This window comes from Eptesicus fuscus, chromosome 12 (genome assembly GCF_027574615.1).
Source record: "Eptesicus fuscus isolate TK198812 chromosome 12, DD_ASM_mEF_20220401, whole genome shotgun sequence".
Lineage (NCBI taxonomy): Eukaryota > Metazoa > Chordata > Mammalia > Chiroptera > Vespertilionidae > Eptesicus > Eptesicus fuscus.
The window spans coordinates 92,525,513-92,544,346 of record NC_072484.1 but is presented as its reverse complement, the minus strand read 5'-3'; the positions used below and the strand labels follow the sequence as shown (position 1 = coordinate 92,544,346).

The 18,834-nt window shown below is 50.0% G+C and overlaps 1 protein-coding gene across 4 annotated transcripts in view; it reads right to left on the bottom strand.

Annotated features, from left to right (window-relative positions):
* The window catches only part of ZNF521 (zinc finger protein 521), a 275,000-nt gene that overhangs the window by 69,973 nt on the left and 186,193 nt on the right, over positions 1 to 18,834 (bottom strand). The window contains exon 6 of one of the 4 annotated variants that reach the window (XM_054723975.1): positions 2,364 to 2,560. The exons of the other annotated variants lie outside the window; for them this stretch is intronic. Coding sequence (XP_054579950.1) covers positions 2,532 to 2,560 — 29 coding nt within the window. The 3' untranslated portion in view covers positions 2,364 to 2,531. Of the gene's footprint in view, positions 1 to 2,363; positions 2,561 to 18,834 lie in introns of those variants that run through there. 4 annotated transcript variants of the gene reach the window in all.

The window sequence follows — 18,834 nt, the reverse complement described above, 5'->3', positions numbered from 1 at the left end:
TTCTTTTCTTTTTTCTTCTTTTTTTTTTTGGCTGCAGGAGCGGAGCAGTCACACAGGCAAGCACTTCATCAAATGAACCAGACCGACACCGTCCCAACTCGACCGACGGGATTTCCTCGTCCTGCCCAGTCCTCTTACCCTCCCAGGCGCAGGCCACTCACCGGCACAGCCCCGGGGCTACTCACACAAGTCACTCCCCACTTTTGAATTAATGATAATAAAAACGAGGAAGCCGTTGCCATTGTTACCCAAATTCAGAAAAGACTTCCCACCCAAGGAAAACCTTGGAGTAAGGTCGTTTTCCTGGCCTGGGCCTGGCAGCCTTCCATGGAGGCCCGGCTGGTAACTGACACACACCCGGACTCGCACCCGGGCCTCCCCTCGGCCTGCGCCAGGGGGTCTCGGATTCTGCTTTGCGGACGAGGCGGGCAGGCCCTTCATGGGACAGACGTGGCTTCCGCGTCTTAGACAGCAAGGCCCAGAGGGACAGAGCTGGAGGCGACCTGACACAACACCGCCCTCCGTGTTAACCCACAGGCCGGGGTTGCTGTCTAGGTTTCCGCAGACGCTCCGCTCCGCAGCAGCTCTTCTTTCCCGAGCAGCGTAAGGAGGGGCAGGCGCCTCCGTCAGCGCCACTCTGCAGCGGTCCCTGCTGGTCCCACACTAACACGCAGGAGCAGCTCCTTCCAGAGACCCTCCCCCCGGCGTCCTTCAGGTGGTGTTTAAACGCAACTCTAATCATCTATTCGAATCACGGATGGCAATGCAGTTCCTAAGGCATCAGTCCGCCTGCAAACACACGCCACACCTGCTAGACATGTCCACGTGTTGCCAACAGATGCGCAGAAACCCTTGGTGTTGCCTGTCCCCCGACACAAGGGGACATACGAGGAACCAGGACCTTACTAAGCACGGCTCTCACAAAACCCTGCAATGGCACAGTCAGTGTCAACACGTCCTCTACATCATGCTTTCTGCACGCAGGGTCTCCGCCAGCATTTCCCACATGGCATTCAAGAGTGATTTCCCCACAGCTAGTTTTCCTGCAAATATACTCTCCATGCTCTGTGACATCATACTAGCGGCAATTCCCCTATAACTGTGACATCTTAAACGAACATGTATTCTTATGTCCAGCTGATAATAAAGACGAGGTCGGTCATAATGACCAAGAAGCCAGTGTCCTGTTTCAGGAAGGTATTTCTGCCTTCAGGAATAAAGAGATGAAAACTCAAGTGTGCGACTATAACGCGACAAGATGCATTTTCTCTTCCATCTTGTAAACTGGCCCCCAGAAGAATTAAAATCCGAGCTCCAAGGGTGATGCGAGCAAGGCTGGTGCAGTTTAATAGCCATCAGCGGAGACAATTTCAAAAGTAACCTTCATTTTTCTGGAGAAGTACCCTCATTTTAAATTAGCAGTAACGTGAAATATAGAGCATGTGAAATTCTTCCCAAAGCTTTAAGATATTTTCTGTCAATATGCTAACTAAGAAGAAACTAAGAGTTCTATTATTTTATACATTTCTCTTCCTTAAACATGTTTAAAGGAAAAGAAGAAACACTTTTTGCCCCCATGGGAAGGACCAGTAGATATTGGAGTTGCTACAACTGCCTATAAGGAATTCAACCATCACATTTCACACGACTGGAAGGAACACGCATTTCATGAGGCAACTGCGCACTTTGTCCTCTCGCTAAATGACGCCATCGGTTACACCAACAAGATGGTAAGTATTTTCCCGAGGACGCGGGACAACCTTCTGGCTGGTTTATAATTACAACGAGGATGCTGACGGAGACCCTCGCTTTGTTTCAGTCTCCCTTGTTAGTACCGCGGACCTCTCTGCCTCTCTTGTTTTTCTCAAAAGCAATTTAGAAAATGCTTGTATTTTAGACAAAAGGAGAACATTTGGTGAAAGAAAATTCATCATTAGGTATCTAGAGGTTTGTTAATAGAAAAGGCAACTCCCACAGTGTACCCCGGTGCTGGAGCCAGACACACAGGCGTAGGACCAGCAAGCTGCCTTCGCAGTGGGCCGAAAGCCATTATCATAATTTTATGTTACAGAGACCACATTGAAAATTTAATATGTCCCAGCAAAAGGAGACAAAAGACATTCTGCATAATGCTCCTGCGAGCGCACTCTCCCGCTCCTCTCGTAGCCGCCCCATGCCGCTCCTCACACCAGGAAAGGAGAAGTTCATTACCTTCGCCAAATCAGAATTAGGCCCTTCCCTCTGATGGGGAACTTCATTAGGAAGCCGTCTCCTACAGCTGCGAGGTTTGATGAATCTATCTTCCAGTAATAATTCAGCACAATCAGCCCCAATTCTAAGGTTTACGTCTTTATTAAGGAAAGGAGAAATAGATAAACTGGATACACACCGATGGCTCTTGAAAGATGTGAAATCAAGATGCCACCGAACATCGCTTCTGGATACTGGAAACATTCGGGAGCGACAGGAGCAGCCCCAGTAAGAGATGCGACTGCCACCTCGCTGCCCTGAAGGGTTGCAAGGGAAAACAATCAAGTCCAAGGAGGCCACGCGGAAACACCTGAAGTGGAGGCGAGAGGGTGGTTAGTGAAGCTACTCAAAGGAAAACATCGGCAGGTTTCCAAGGGAGCCTTTGATGAGCAGGGGAACAGGGGAGGGAGTCCCTTCCGAATCCTCCTGGACGAACAGCCTAGCCGTCTAGGTCCCCACACACTGCCCAGGAAACCCCACGGTGGGGCCACGCCCTGTTCCTGTCACACAAAACCCAGTTACCCCGCCGTGGGGAACAAAGAGCTCCCTCCCCTTTAAGTGATCCACACGTGAGCAAGGCCCGCATGCAGGCTGCTGGCTGCCTGGCCGTCGGGAGACCTCCTCCAAGCCTGCCCCCTTGAGCTGAACAAGCCCACCCGTGTCCCTGCGTGTGGACGAGCTTCCTACCCTGTGCGTGACGCTAACCTTGACGTCTGTAACCACACTGGAGCTTGCGCATCACACAGAGCTTCTTGGCCGTTGTCCATCATGCTTTCTCTCAGCCACACAACGCACGCTCTCCTGCAGAAGGGGGACCCCACTTTGCCACGGCTCCCCCTTTTGTTGGCATCCAGGAGTTTCCCCAAACATTTACACCAATATATATTTTGAAATGTATATATTTTTATTGATTTCAGAGAGGAGGGGAGAGGGAGACAGAAATATCAATGATAAAAGAGAATCACTGATCAGCGGCCTCCTGCACGCCCCCTACTGGGGATCAAGCCTGCAACCCCAACCTGGGCATGTGCCCTGACTGGGAATCGAACGGTGACCTCCTGGTTCATAGGTCTATGCTCAACCACTGAGCCATGCCGGTTGGGCTACATCAATATTATTGAAAGAATGAGAGTCCTGAATTCCTGAGGGTGTAGACCAGGGGTCTTCAAACTTTTTAAACAGGGGGCCCGTTCACTGTCCCTCAGACCGTTGGAGGGCCGGACTATAGTTTAAAAAAAAAACTAGGAACAAATTCCTATGCACACTGCACAGATCTTATTTTGAAGTAAAAAGACAAAACGGCAAAAACACCCGCATGTGGCCCGCAGGCCGTAGTTTGAGGACGCCTGGTGTAGACTTTAAAACAAAGACCACAACCTAATTTCCTAGGCCTCTTTGGTATCATCAATGCACATTTCTTAACCCTGGATAATGGGCAAAACTCATGGCAAAACAGCAGCAAACAAAGAAAAACTCAACCAAAACACAACCCTCTCCCACCCCCACGAGCTGCCACCGCCTGGCCCACATTCCAACAGCAGGAGAGCTTGCGGGCAGGTTCCACTCCACTTGAGCCTGAACCACGCACTCCATGAGCTCAAAGGCCCCGAAGAAACTGACTTCCCACACTGTGGGGCGCCACTGCTGCTTTTGGAGAAGGGGCAAAACGTTTAAGAACTTCCTGGTTTAACTTTTAAGTTTCCTGGTGAAGAGTCCAAAAGAGCCCGCAGGCGTGGCTCAGTGGGTGAGCATCCACCTGTGAACCAGGAGGTCAGGGTTCAATTCCCGGTCAGGGCACAGGCCCAGGTAGCGGGCTCGATCCCCAGTGTGGGGCGTGCAGGAGGCAGCAGATCCATGATTCTCTCTCATCACTGAGGTGTCTATCTCTCTCTCCCTCTCTGAAATAAATGAAAAAATATATTAAAGAAATAATAATAAAATAAAATTTAAAAAAAGCTAAAGAGACAATGCTTGCCTACATTACAGGGATTTAAAATGCGCTCTCAGGACTTTCAGAAACACAAAGAGCGTTGTGAATTCCAGCTTCCCCTCAGGTTTGATTTATTTTTTCCAAATTAATAACCTGGTCTGTTACATTCCCTTCTAATGCTTAAGCTCCTTCTGAGACTCTGCAGTTCTTCTGAAAACTGTACAGGGCACGCAGCACTTGCTGCTGTGGGCAGAGAGAGACGGTGGAAATGAAACTGCTTCTGACCCTTTAGGCATGACAACATGGAAACAGTGAGAAAGGGAGACGATTGTAAGAGTTACCACTTATAAATGTAACCTTAAGTGTGTACGAGTTATGGTGGTAAATTGTTCCCCCGCCCCTTAAAGTAACCCTATCGGTTGGCTACCACTATTGTCCCCATTTTATGGATGAAGAGACCGAGTCTTTGAAAGGGTCAGTCACTCGCCCAGGTCACACAGCCAGCGAATGGAAGGGATTGGATTTACACCCGTTCACCTGCCTCCAGCACCCATTTCCCGCCATGCTCTCCAGCCCTCCCAGCAAGGGAGGAGTTGTTAGCAATTTTAGGACATCACAAAACGTTGCTTAATCTCCCAATTGCCAGCGGCGTCATTTATGAAAATGCCCTTCTTACTGTTTGTATCTCCTGGTCCTTTGGGGCACAAACAGGGTTTAGATATAAAGAACATGGGCGGGAAGCTCCATGGGCAGGAGAGAGAAAGAGAAAGATATGAAATAGGGGACTATTTTATGCCATGATTTTGGTTTCTCTAAAAAAAAGACAATTAATCACTCCATCATCTGGGTTTATAAAAAACACCTTTTAAAAACAACTTCCACTTGGATAACCCTTGCTACTTGGCCAGCTTACCCGTAGCTAATCCACCTTGAAGAGCTCAAGGAAGTCGTGCACGTCCTTCTCCGATTCTCCCTTCCCACATCAAAACAGTCCCACGGCCCCAGGCCCAGGCACACCCACCGCCTCTGCGGTCTCCGTGGTTCCACAGAGTCCAGCCCGTTAGTGTCCCTACAAGTACCCTCTCATGTGACTTTTAATCCGTGTGACACTGCGTTGTGATCCTCTTTGCACGTATGCCTTGTCCCCAGCTCATAACCAGATTCTACGCTCCTGATAGCAGGGGACACATCTGATGTGTAAGTAAAAAACAGAACAAAACAAAACTGGTTGGAAACTATGTGACCAAGACAGTGGGAGTAAGATTACACAGGCATCACATGTAGAGGATACCTGACCACAATTCCTTCTGCTCGGGTTTTCTCCTTCTGAATCTTCAGATTCCAGAGCAGGGCCATTCTAAAACTAGAGGTTTTTAAAGGCGTCAGTACATACCAGTGCCCAGTTAACAAAACAACTGCAAAGACACCGATCAAGAGCAACTAGCCGATGCCAACAGCAAGCAAAACAGCAACAATTAACAAAACAAGTGAAAACACGGGCTTGAGCTGTGTCTTTTACACTAAGGTGTAATCACAGTCTAAAGAGGCGTCTTTATATATTGTGTAAGAAGGTTTTAGGGTATACGAACCCTGGATACTTGGCCATAAAAACCAATTATCACCCTGAGAGGGATCATACACACACACACACACACACACACACACACACACACACACAGATTCCCATCCCATTCCATTGCAATCTAGTCCAAGCTCAGAAAATCCAGTTCGGCTATTTTCATTTCCAGTGGATTTCCACTCAGTTATTAGAAGTACACAGCTAACCAGGTTTCGAGCAGCAGACAAAATGGCATTGTGGGATTACATTAGTTCGACAGCTGCTTTATGACTATAGCTTCCAGACCAATTTATTTAATATTGATCTTTAAACAAACATCAGTACAAATAAATTTGAGCGCTCCAGTCCCGAGATTTTATGTCTGTAACTGAGGCCCGCACTCGGAGAGGCAGGCTGCTTGTACTTCTGCCTTTGATTCTGTTTTGTTTGATCCTACCAGGTATCAAATACATCAATGCCAAATTAAAACAAATCCATCTTCAGATAAACACTCTGTTTGTACTCTTCCGTGCAGAAAGAATTTCTCTATCAATGACTTCCAGCAAGCACAGTAACTATCTTCCCGTGGCTCAGCTGACGACCACAGGAGGCAGGGCCCATCCCGACAGCGCCACGCGGCTCCGCCTGGAGCGCCTGCGGGAGGGCTGGGCTCCGTCCCCTCCAGGCAGCCTTCTCTCCTCTCGAACCATCTAGGCCCGAGGCAGGTCACACCAACGGCCAGCTGCCCCACGGAGGAAACTGCTGCACAAAGCGAGGGTTTGGAGGCCAAGGGCCAGGCTTTTACAGGCCTGCAGTTGACCATTTGGAGGAGGGGACAGCTGGGTGCTAAATATAAATGGGAAAAAGCCTTCGATAGGGAAATAGATAATGAATCCTGGGATTAAACGCTCGATTCAATTAGGCGGGCATGTACGCGTGTGCAGCACACATGGACCCAGCGTAATTACTGCACAGGACTTATTTATGCCCTGCTTAGCTATCCTGATGGAGCCCGGAGAGGGGGCGCCAGGGTGGGTCGTCCTGTGGCCTGGAACCGGGTACAGCTCAAGTTTCTGATCACAGTTCACTCATGTCTGCCATCTGCTTCATGTTCATTGAGGTCTATGGATCTTCCAAAGAAATGCAATTTCTTTTCTATTCTTTTCCCTCCCTCCCGCCTCTTCCTCTCCACCCTTTCCTTCCTTATTTCCTATCAAATCAAAATATTCTGGAAACAGGTCACTGGGAAGGTCTTTAGGAGAAATTAAAACTCCCTTCAGAAGACATCAGCTTTTCCCTGACCCCTGCAACCTGTGCTATCGAAGGGAGCTGTGCCTTTGACGCACTACTGGATACACTGTGGGCCTGCCTGTGGCCAGTGAAGGACTGATTTGAGAACACATGAATTAAAAAAATATTTTCACTTTGTCATAAACTAGGGCTCAAGGCAAGTTTGAGAGGACACAGTATTTTAATGTTTAACATCACAGATGAGAAAAGATACACTTACGACTCCGTTCCTCAGTAAATCTAAGAGCTTGATGCTATAAATAAAGCAACAAATCTATTATTTATGTAAATACTAGCTTCCGCTATGCCCCTTCCCAGTGTGCTGACATAAACGATCCCAAAGCATTAAACAACCGCATCAATTACACCTTCCTCACCTGAAGGAACTCTCTCTTCTTCATCCAACCATTGAACTCTGGGTATCCTGAGGGGGAAGTGCCCTGTGGCCCCGTGCAGTCGACTCTATCGCCCTGGGGACAGGGTGAACAACAAGGCACGGGCCTCCGTCCACATGGCTGTTTGACCTGTAGGAGAGGGGCGACCTCACGGAGCCGGAGGGGGCTGACTGGGGCTGCTACGTAACCTCAGGTGTGAGGCTGGACTAGCCAGAGAGGAAGGTCTTCTTTCAAGCTCTGGGTGTAGAGCAGGAGGATTTTTTCTCACAGAATCACCGCGAGGATTAAATGGTAAAACATGCAAATCTGCTTTCATAACCAGAAGTCAAGTGAATAGAAGGTGCGTACTCTTTCTTAACTCGTAACTATCATTGTAGAACATCCAGGAAGGCAATCATTTTATCAAAGCAAGTCCACCATTTTTGGTTAATACAGGCTTCTATGTTGCCTGATGTTTATACCGGACCGAGGGCTGGGATGGGTGGAAGGACTAGGCTTGGTACATCCCTTAGCATGTCCCCCCACCCCACCATGTTCCACTCACACATCACTGTCTGCATCCCCACAGAGCGCCAGTCCCACTGAGCACGCTACCCCTTCCCCATGTCACTCCCATAGCCATCCACCTGACGGTTCTCACGGAGGGAGCAAGGGAAGACGGCCCCGCCTGGGTGCCCACACCCACAGGGACCCTTGGTGAGGACAGAGGAGCCGTGGTGCCCACAGACGTGGGGCCCCTGGGTGAGCCACGGTAACTGACAGTGTGCGTCACAGGTCTCAGCTCTGTTCCGGGCGGAGAAAATGCTGAGAACCACTCCTCTGCAGACACGTCCCTGACAGCGCTGATAACAGTGAGCGTGTGATTACTGATTTCTCGCCTGTTACCTACTGACCCTGAGCAATCTGAGACGGACCCAGCGTATCTTTGCATCCCCAATTGGTGACAGTCCCTGGCGTAGACGAGAGAGTGAACCGGTGAGAACAGGCTAGAGCACAATCGCAGAGGAGAGGGGGTGAGGGTGCGGGAACCATGACAGGAGTCGAGTCTGCAGGACTAGTGGAGTCGAGTCTGCTGACCTTGGAGGAGAACCGGGAAAAGAGGCACGCCGCCGCAGGGGAAGAGATGAGGACGTGGTGGGGAAGAACTGGTTTTTCCATGGACTAGTGGAAGGGGCTCAGGGACAGGCTTGGAGCGACCTGGGACTCCTTCCTCTGTCATCCCCACACCCACGGGGTCCTAATTCCTAAAGATTCCCGAGTTCCACGGCTCCCACTTCCACAGCCACAGTCTTACTTGGGCCCATCGCAATCTCTCGGGCTACTCATACTTCCCCGCGTGTGGTCTCTCACGCCTCACCCGTCTCCAGCCCGCTCAAGGTCCTCCTAGTTGTTCCTGGGTTCAAGTCTGCAGGACACCTCCCACTGTCCTCAGGACAGAGCGCGTCTCCTGCCTTAGAAACAGGGTGTCTGATGACCTAGTACCTCCCGCAGTCTCTCACACGCTCTGCTCCGCCTGCGCGCCCTCTGCCCGAGCCTTCCTGGGAGACTGGTTCATCACGCAGGATTCTGCTCAGACGTCCCATCCTTTGTCCCTCTCAGGCATGTCCGCGCAGTCACACCTCTGTCTTTTCGTGAAACCTTGTGATTCAGTGCATTTCAATCATTTATAATGTCATCATTAACATTACCTTGAGGAAAGGTAATATTCTATTGAGCTGCGAACCCCATGCGTTTGGTATCCCACTTAGCCAGCGTTCTATTCACACTGCTGAGTCAATAAGTGAATGACTGAGGGGCTCGCTCCTTAAGCAGAGCTTCAAACAATGACCAGGCTCTTTGGGGAATAGAGTCCTTAGGTGTTGAGCCATAGGCGGGATTAGACTTTTATAGGTCCTTCCAACTTTCCCTACGGCCGTACAGCCTTAGGGCGTGGTGAGCAATGGGGTGGGAGAGAGTCAAGGTAGGCAGGTGTGAGTTTAATCAGAGCTTTCCGTTCAGGCAAGTCAACTAGACAAAAGATCTGGGCTAGCTTTCCTTGTACACAGACAATAAACTAGTCCAGGATGTAGGTTTAAATACTAGAACCCCTCCCCCGACCCCAAGCTATGACTGTCAGGTGCAGTTAGAGAGGATTTCCCTTAGGGACTCGAGGTGCACAAACAAGAGGAGATTTTTCTAAACAAAAGACTAAGCAGGTCCTTGCTTGCGGGATAACGGTCACCACATCTTGCATTCTTGATGTTGGTTCCTACGATGACTTCTTACAGGAGAGAGTGGACGCGAACATGCCATCCTATTGCCTCTGGAGACCTCCCAGAGTATTAAAGAGTCAAGATTCAGAAGTACTATTTTTATGGAACGCTGTGGAATCTTCCTACACATTTTTAAAGCACTGGCCACATGGAAGATCACAGAGCCCTATGTTTAGGCATTTATTTAGTGCCCTTCAAAGGAGCTTAGAGAACTGCTCTCTAGGGATCCCCCAAACTCACTGCCTCTCCCCAAGTACCTAACCAGTTACCAAGGTGCTTCTCCTACGAGAGAGAATTTAACTTTAAAAAAGTTTTAAATCTGATACTAACGAGAGCTTGGAAAACTATGATTTTCTTGCACTGGGATACGTGAAGCAATGTCCTTCACGGATTACATTTTATAAGTAGAATTTAAACTCCTTTTCCTACTTTTACATGTAGCCGTTGACTATATCAATACTTTGTTGACATTAGTGAAAATAGTGTAGTTACTAGAGATAAGCTTAAAATGAACAGTTACAAGGGTCTCTGGGACAACTATATGGAAGTTAGTCTCATTGAAATCTGACCAAAATACCTCCCAACACTGAAAAATGGGTAGGTATCTATACTAATAAAAGAGAAACATGCAAATTGGCCGTACCTTCGTGACGCCCACCAGCCAATCAGGAGTGAGTATGCAAATTAATCTCATTGCCTCTGACAGTAGGGAGGAGGCAGCTCCCAGCATGGCCTACTTGGCCATCGCTGCAGTGACCCGGGAACAGGCAAGCTCAGCAGTAGGCAGCACCCAGCACAGCCTCAGCGGCCTGGGAGCAGTGAAGTGCAGCCTGCAGGCAGCACCCAGCATGGCCTGCTTGGCAGTTGTCTTGGTATGGAGCAGGCAGGCCCCGCAGAGAGCAGAGAACCACAGGGAGAAGGCCTAAGCTGACAGTAGGACATCTCCTGAGGGCTCCTGGATTGGAGAGGGTGCAGGTCAGGCTGAGGGACACTCCCTCTAGCCCCCCATGCACGAATTTCGTGCACCGGGCCTCTAGTCTGTCTTATAACAGAAACGATGAGAATCTCAGAGGGAAGGGGGGAAGATGGGTAGGAAGAGATTAACCAAAGAACGTATATGCACATATGCATAACCCATGGGTGGACACAGACAATAGGGTGGTGAGGACCTGGGGGGGGGTATGAGGGGGGAGGGGACATCTGTAATACTTTCAACAATAAAGATAAATTTAAAAAATTAAATTTAAACTTTAAAATGCCACAAAAAATGACCTACAAATGGTAAAGCGGTCAGTTAAGACCAGAGATGCTTTCTTACATTTTAAATGTGACCTTTTAGAAAAAGTGCTGATGACCATGTTCAGTAATAAGCACATTTTGGTCCATGTGGTGCTATTACTAAGTCTGTCCTAACGCTGCTGATGGCGAAGGGTGGTCAGCTAAACGGTCAAGGCCCACGTAACCTACTCTCATATTTTAAGTAATTCACTTGGTCATATAGATGCAAGTCACGTTGCCTCCATCCTCCAACAAATGTCTATCCTATCCCGTCCCTGAAAATCCCATCAGCCCTGACCTGTGAGGTCCTGGGAAGGCTGCCCGCCCCGCCCCCTTCCTCCTGTGCTCTGTCCGGGATGAGGAGGAGCCGGACAACATGGCTCCGGGTTGGAATGGAGCGCCGTGGCTCCCCCCACTTGGGTTTACGGGCCTGAGATTTCACAGGACCCTGTGGGTACAACCGTGTCCTGCAGCACCACATGGTCCCACTCGGGCGAGGCCTTCGGATCGAACCCTCCTGGTGTGAACCCTGATGGCGCCGGGAAACTGCGGGCGACGTCTTCACAGAGTCACCGACGCCGTGGGGCCCGCGCCTCCCAAAGGGGCTCAGCCTCCACTCAGGCAGCTGGGTGTCTGGCACTTCAAAGGCTCCCAGGACTGCGCTCCCCCGTGTCCCGTCACCCACTCTGCTGCTGCTCCTCCCCACATGCTCTGCACAGCTCCCACGGGAGTGACCGTCTCACCAACCTCCACAGCACACGCACAAGCGCAGGCTGTAGCCCTTACATAACCCGCCTCTCCAGCCCAAGGCACCGGGGCCAAGGAATCAGGGCTGGGCAGCGAGAGGAGTCATAGCAACAGGGAGGAGATGGAAGAAACAAAGAGCAAACGCCTAGTGCTGGGTCTGTTGTCCCGGCAAAACAGCGAGCATCTCCCAGATGTGGGCTCGCCCGGCCCGACCAGGCGGTTCCCAGGAGGAAAGGAGGGAGTCCTAGATTGCAACAATCCTTGGCTTCATTTGGTTCAAGCCGTTTAGGAAAAAGTCCGGAAGTAAAAATGACCTTTTTCTGGAAAGGCTGTATTTCTAAAACTCTTAAAGCAATGATTAAATCAGAAGCAGGCTGTGGCCTGAGGCTACTAATCTCTACACAAGTTCAAAAATGGCTACTGTGGATACGACCCGTGTTTCTCCATGAGTGACCGCCCGGATTGGTCAGCTGACATGGAAGGTGGACCCAGGATTTTCCCAAGAGACAGCCAGAAAGAGGTGATGACATACACCGAATCCTGATGCTACTTGATGCCAAGAAAAGGGTGAGGGTTCTGAAGAGGCCGAAGGTGGACGTAAGGTACAAGGAGCAACATAGGCAAAAGTGGGCTTCAGGAGTGTTAGCCCATCGATCGATCGATCGATCAATGGGCACATTCTATTATAAACTCGGGTATCAATGTCACCACACGCAGTGGGAGAAGAAGGAATTTTATCTGCTCTCTGATACTCTGAAATTTAATCTATTTCAGAGGAACGGTGCCATATACTTCTGGGTAAGCTCAGAGAAGATGAACCTGAAGAACCCCTTACAGAGTGTCTAGTACCAAAACCCTTTTAGCAAGTAAGATGCCAGGGACTAGCTCAGCGTTTCGGTTAGAATGGCAGAGCAGACGGACAGTCGGTTCCCATCGACAACCAGGGCCACGGTCCTTCCGTCACGTCTGTGCGCTCTGCGTGGGGATTCCATGCATAAAAGTCTGCATGTCCACGTTCTCCATTTAAGAAGAAACGTTTCCTCATGCTCCTTTACCTCTTTACAGCAGAGGTGCAAACCCACACATGTGCACACACCACATTCAGGAAGCCATTTAAAGTCTAAGGAGCCAAGAGAAAGGACTGGACCTGGCTCAGTCCATGTAGGTCTTGGCTTACATTTTGTATGTCTGTATCCACCCTCCAAGCAAGCGGATTTGCTTCATCTGTTGACGGCTGCAATATGCGATGGTCCAGCTAGTATCCTTTGTATACAACACAATGCAAATATACAAATGTGCCCTGGACTGTGTAGTTCAGTTGGTTGAGTACTGACCTATGAACCAGGAGGTCAGGGTTCGATTCCTGTCAGGGCACGTGCCCGGGTTGTGGGCTCGATCCCCAGTGTGGGACGTGCAGGAGGCAGCCGATCAGTGATTCTCTCTCATCATGGCTGTTTCTATTTCTCTCCCTCTCCTTTCCTCTCTGAAATCAATAAAAATGTACTTACAAAAATGTTCTCATACTTTGTTGCTCCCAAGAACTTACCCTAAGGAGGTCACTGAGGGAACCACGGGGTTTGGGCGGAGAATGACCACTGCAGCGCTGTTTGGAGAACAGCCCGTCGGTAGCTCCTTGGAATGGCACTCCAGCCTCTGCTGCGTGTCCCGCTGTGTCAGCACGGCACGGAGAGCACAGCAGGAGGGCGTTCTGCGGCCTCATGCGGCACGTGCGCCTCACGCTGCCCCTGCAAACCCCGCTCTGTGGCCTTAGGTAAGTCAGTGCATTCTTCAGTGCCTCAGTTTCCCCAGACATAAAATAGGAGGAGTACTTGTCTCACAGACCGGGCGCAGTGCAGTTACACGGGTGACTGTATGTATCTAGAACAGCACTGACAAACAAGAAGCACTCGTTAAATGTTAGTTACACATTTGCTATCTTTGAAGAAGACTTAATGGCATGTGGATGTGTGCATACATATTATTAAGACAAGCAGAGAACACTGACACTGTATTGCAGTCAGGTCACATGCATATGTGAAGTACATGTGCATGTGCGGAAATGCACTTGCAGAACAGAACGTTGAAGAACACTTGCAGAATGTATACCGAAATGTCGTCATTTGGCTCTTAGAGTTGGGGCTGTAAGTAATTCATTTTTCTTTATACTTGACTGCATTTTCTAAATTGGCAATAATCAGAGAAAAGATACAGATTACTCAAAAAAAAAAAAAATAGGAGTAGCTTTTCTATATCTTTACTCCGTGATTATTAGGAAACAAATCTTCCGAGGAAAAGGAAACATTATCATGTATGAACTCACTAAAACACCAAAAAATGGAAGCTCCATGAAACAATTTAAGAGACTAAAAAACAACATAGAAATGGAAATGAGAGAAGTTAAGAAGAGAAGAAAATGCCAAACAGAAAAATAAAAGAGAACATCCCCTGCAACTGAGCAAATGCCTAGGAGATGGGCGAGAACATAGGCGGGCAGAGGCCGACTGCGTCGCGCAGCCTGCGTCAGAGGGGTCTGCCCGGCCAGCCCTGTTCACCTCCTTCACACCGAGAGGTCAAGGGACGCGGCTGTGGTGGCCGCTGGGGGCACAGGCACCAGAAAGGGTTCCAGGTGACTGAGGGGCTGGGCCTCCCCCATTAGCGGCGCTCACCTGGCGGGCGGGGCCTCTTCTACAGAGTGAGCTAAACAGCGTCCTCCAGGACAGTTTGTAAAAAGTACGTTTATTGGCTTCAGAGCGGAAGGGAGAGGGAGAGAGAAACATCGATGAGGAGAGAGAACCATGGACCGTTTGGCTGCCTCCTGCACGCCCCCACTGGGGATCGAGCCCGCAACCCAGGCATGAGCCCTGACGGGGAATCGAACCGTGACCTCCTGGTTCATAGGCCAATGCTCAATCACTGAGCCACATGGGCCGGGCCATGACAGTTTATATTTTCCTCAGAGTACATGTATCTGCTCTGTTGCCCCAAACGGGGAGAGACCCCAAAGCCAGGCCTCTCCGGGGCAGGGGCGAGAGCAGCATGATCCAATGGGGACGGGCAGCGCTCCTCCCATTCCTGCCAGGGAAGGACCTGAAGGAGGGATGTGTAAGGCAGGAGGTCACATGACTGACGCTGAATAAGGAAAGCAGCCACTGAATTAAAATAGACGACGCAGGCTGTGACTAAATAACTCTCCCCCTGGACAACCAGGGGACGGATTCGTGCCTGGGGTGCGCTGATGCTGCCGGTCAAACTCCGAGTGGTTTGGCCACCTGGTATTTACCTGGGAGAGGAAACCACTGCGGACCGTGACCGGGACTGAAGAAGACCAAGGGCCTTAAAGCACTAGCTGTTCTACACACGCGACGGAGTCCCTGCACCCCCAGGCCCTGCGAAGCCAGGCCGGGCCCAGCAACGCGGCTTTGGATGAGGGACACGGCGCCCCTGGCCTCCCCCGCCCCCTCACTGTGCACCGAGGGCAGTAGCGTCACCGGGTGACCCTGGAGGAGTAAATGAGACAACGCAGGTAAAATGCGCAGCACAACGAATTTCTGCACAGAGGTATTCTACAGAGAAGAGCACACGCACTGGCAAAGCAAAAGGAAGCGCTGCCAGTTGGTAACTCCATCGGAAAATGCTCGAGGAAATTCCCAGGGACATTAGAGATGGGGAGGTGAGGGGGTGCAGAGAATACCAGACAGTGCCCGTCAGGGACTCTTAGGGTTCAAGGTGGGTTCTGATAGACACAACAGAGATGAGCCATCGAGGTTACTCTGCCCACGTGAGCTGGCCTGGCGACAGGAGATGCAGAGCTCAGAACATGAAGCCGGGCAGGCTTTGCCATCAGAGGGGCGTGGGGGTGTGCCTCTTACCAGCAGTCACAGTGCCCTCTGGGGGTTTTGCTTGTAGGGTGTTGACCGAGATTGATTCCCAGTTGAATTAATGCTTCTCTGTCCCTTTCACTGTCCAGAGGGTGAGTGAGTGAATGAATGAATGGATGCTGTGCATTTTGCTGAGGTCCACACAGACTGATTTGAATTAAGTGAGGAAGAGCTCTATTTAAGACTTCAGTAGCAAGAGTAAAAGCTCACATATGGTACACAGGCACCCTTACACACATGCACACCATAACACACATGCACACGCATGCACCAGCACATGAACACACACATACCCACACACCATACCACATGCACCAGCACACACACACCAACACACACAGGTGCACACACACACATCATACCACACACATGCACATGGACCCCCCCAGATTTCCTTATCACAACATTCTATTCAGATGGGTTTTATTTACTATTCTCCTTGTCAGGTTTGGAAGTAAAATTTCCATAGATAAGCTCACACATACGCATCCCTTCGGTTTTGTGTATTTTTACAGCACTCGGTATATTCCCAGAGTGAGAAGAAAAACACAGACCAAGGTGAGAATTCTTTTGCTATTTCCACCGCTTTTTATGCACAACAAACAAGCTGTATGCCATAATGGGAATTAGAGGTGGCATCTGGGGAGGCTGCCAATTTTTAGGGGGCCGTGGGTGTGTGTGTCATTTTTTGCTAGTGACTCGAGTCGACAATTCACAATAAAACTGAGCAGGTCCTGACGTGAGATTTGGGGCACCACACTGAATTTAGGCGGGGGGAGGGGTGCAGCAGCACCGGCCTCTCCAGGGACATGGGCTAATGCCTCCGGAGGCCCGTGGCTCAGCTGTGGCGAGCTAATAAGGTTACCCTGAAGCAGATGCAGCGGCTCATACAGATGTGGCAGGGGACCTCCCGAGGCAGGTCACAGTCATGGTAGCTCCTGGTCACAGGCAATCCGCTCGTTCTGAAAGCCGGAGCGGGCACCCCACGCCGGAGGCAGCACAGGGCGCCCACCCCTTTGTCTCCGCTCCCTCCACTCACTGCTCACCTAATTTCTACACAGAAACACACACACACACACACACACTCACACAGACATGCACACACACAGAAACACACACTCACACAGACATGCACACACACAGATACACACACACACATACACACACATTCTCTCTCTCTCTCGCTCTCTCTGACACACACACAGAGCTCTGTCTGGGGTGCTTCCCCTTCCATGCCGAGGATCTGACATCGTCCCAGGCATGGAAGCTGCGGGGAAGTGTGGATGGAAAACCTCCTGGAAAGCGAGTGTGACAGCTGGCGTGGGGTCTGGAGAAGCAACTGTCACCGTTTACGGCACAATGGCGAGGAATGGGTTTTGGCAGCTCCTTTCGAGGTTCATGGTGTGTGGTGAAATGGCTAATACTGTGTGGATAAAGGCTGATTGTAAATAAAATGGTGCGTTTCTCCAATTCTCCCCGCCGCTCACGGTCTCAAATGACACTTTGGAGGAGACAGATGTAAACCACCTGATTTCATTCTACGTAAAAGCCCCGTGAAGAGAGTGAGCGGATCTGGACCCACAGGAATCACAGAACCTCACGAATGGACCGGAGACCTTGCACAGGGACGTGACAGCTGGAAAGCCAGCTGGGACGTGCACGCGCACAGGGCAGGCGGAGTGATGCACAGAGCAGGTGAAGCACCGAAAAATCGGATGTGTTTGGTATTTTCAGATGAACGGCGCACCGCCACCCCTTTGCCACGAATTTTCCGATTTCTAGCCCAAAAGATGTACATGCAGGCTGATTCCCGAAATTCCCCAACCGCTTGTTAACAGGGACATAGGAACTGTCTCCTCGGGGGTTCCAAGCTCTCAGCCCTGGAAGAGGGGGGAGTGGGTGCAGGACAGTCGGTGTTCCTAAAGCTATATCTCTGGGAACCAGCTTTCCCGAGAGGAGCCTTATGCAGGCCACCCTTTGGCGCGTCTGAACCAGCATTCCTTCCTCTGAACGTGACCAGGAAGAGACAGTGGCTGTGCTGCAACCTGAGACCCAACGCTCCCGGTCAGAGAGAGGACAGCTGCAGGTTAGGGACAGGAAGGAAGGCAGTCGATGACGTTACAGTTGACAGGTCCAAGGCCTTATACTCATATGGGGGGATAACTGTCATTCATAAAGCCTTGCAAATGAAGACCTGCAAAACATAAGCTTCAATCAAATAAAAGACAAAAAATAAAGTTAAGAATAATAAACGAAGGACATGAAAGCAAAGTGTGACTTCAAACATAGTAGAACGTATGGCGATGTGGGAGTCTACAGATACATCCCCCCCCCCCCCCCCAGTTTCCACAACACTTACAATCCTCCAAGTTTACTCACTCACCCAGTCAGTCCATGAACCAGTCATCCATTCAACGAACTTCTCATGGGCACCAATACATTTTAAAATGTTTTCTACAGCCCTGGCCAGGTGGCTCAGCTGGTTGGAGCATCATCCCATACACCAAAAAGGTTGGGGGTTTGATTCCCAGTCAGGGCGCATACCTAGGCTGGGGTTCAATCTCAGGGGAGGGCACATATGGCTGGCAAACAACCGATCTCTCTCTCTCTCTCACATCGGTGTCTCTCTCTCAAATCAATAAAAAACATATCATTGGGTGAGGATTAAAAAATGTTTTCTCTTTCAGAGATTGTGATGCAAATTTAATGGACGTTTAATAGGGCCTGGCCATCGGACTGCTCTGTCATTTGACCTAAGAATGCAATGAAGACTCACAAAGAGGCTTTGATCATAAACTCCAAGGCAAACTCTGACAGGTGCTTAGGGTTGGATGTGGCTCCTAGCAGGAAATAAAGTTCGCTACCTCTGTGCCTGGAATATTTCCATCGCAGAGCAGGTTGCTTAACATCATGTAGGCTCAATGCCTCAAGCTGCACCCCTCAGTGGGTAGGAGTCAGATGTCCAGTTTGCAGTTGACAAGCCCTGCAGGGTGGACTGGGCTCACCTGAGCCTTCACATATATCTACTTGTTCTAACTATTAATCTAAAAATAAAAAATGGCACTTGTACGAAGTTTTCTCAGTAGTCCCTTCTCAATTTTATTTATTTTTTATTAGCAAAGAAACAGAAACAGGAGCGATTAGAATCCAGGATCACACAGCTCGTTAGGAGCGGAGTTAGATCTAGAATGCCTGCTTCCAAGCAACCAGCCGAGGTTTATGTAACAGGTCACATGGCTCTGATTGATTTTAAATC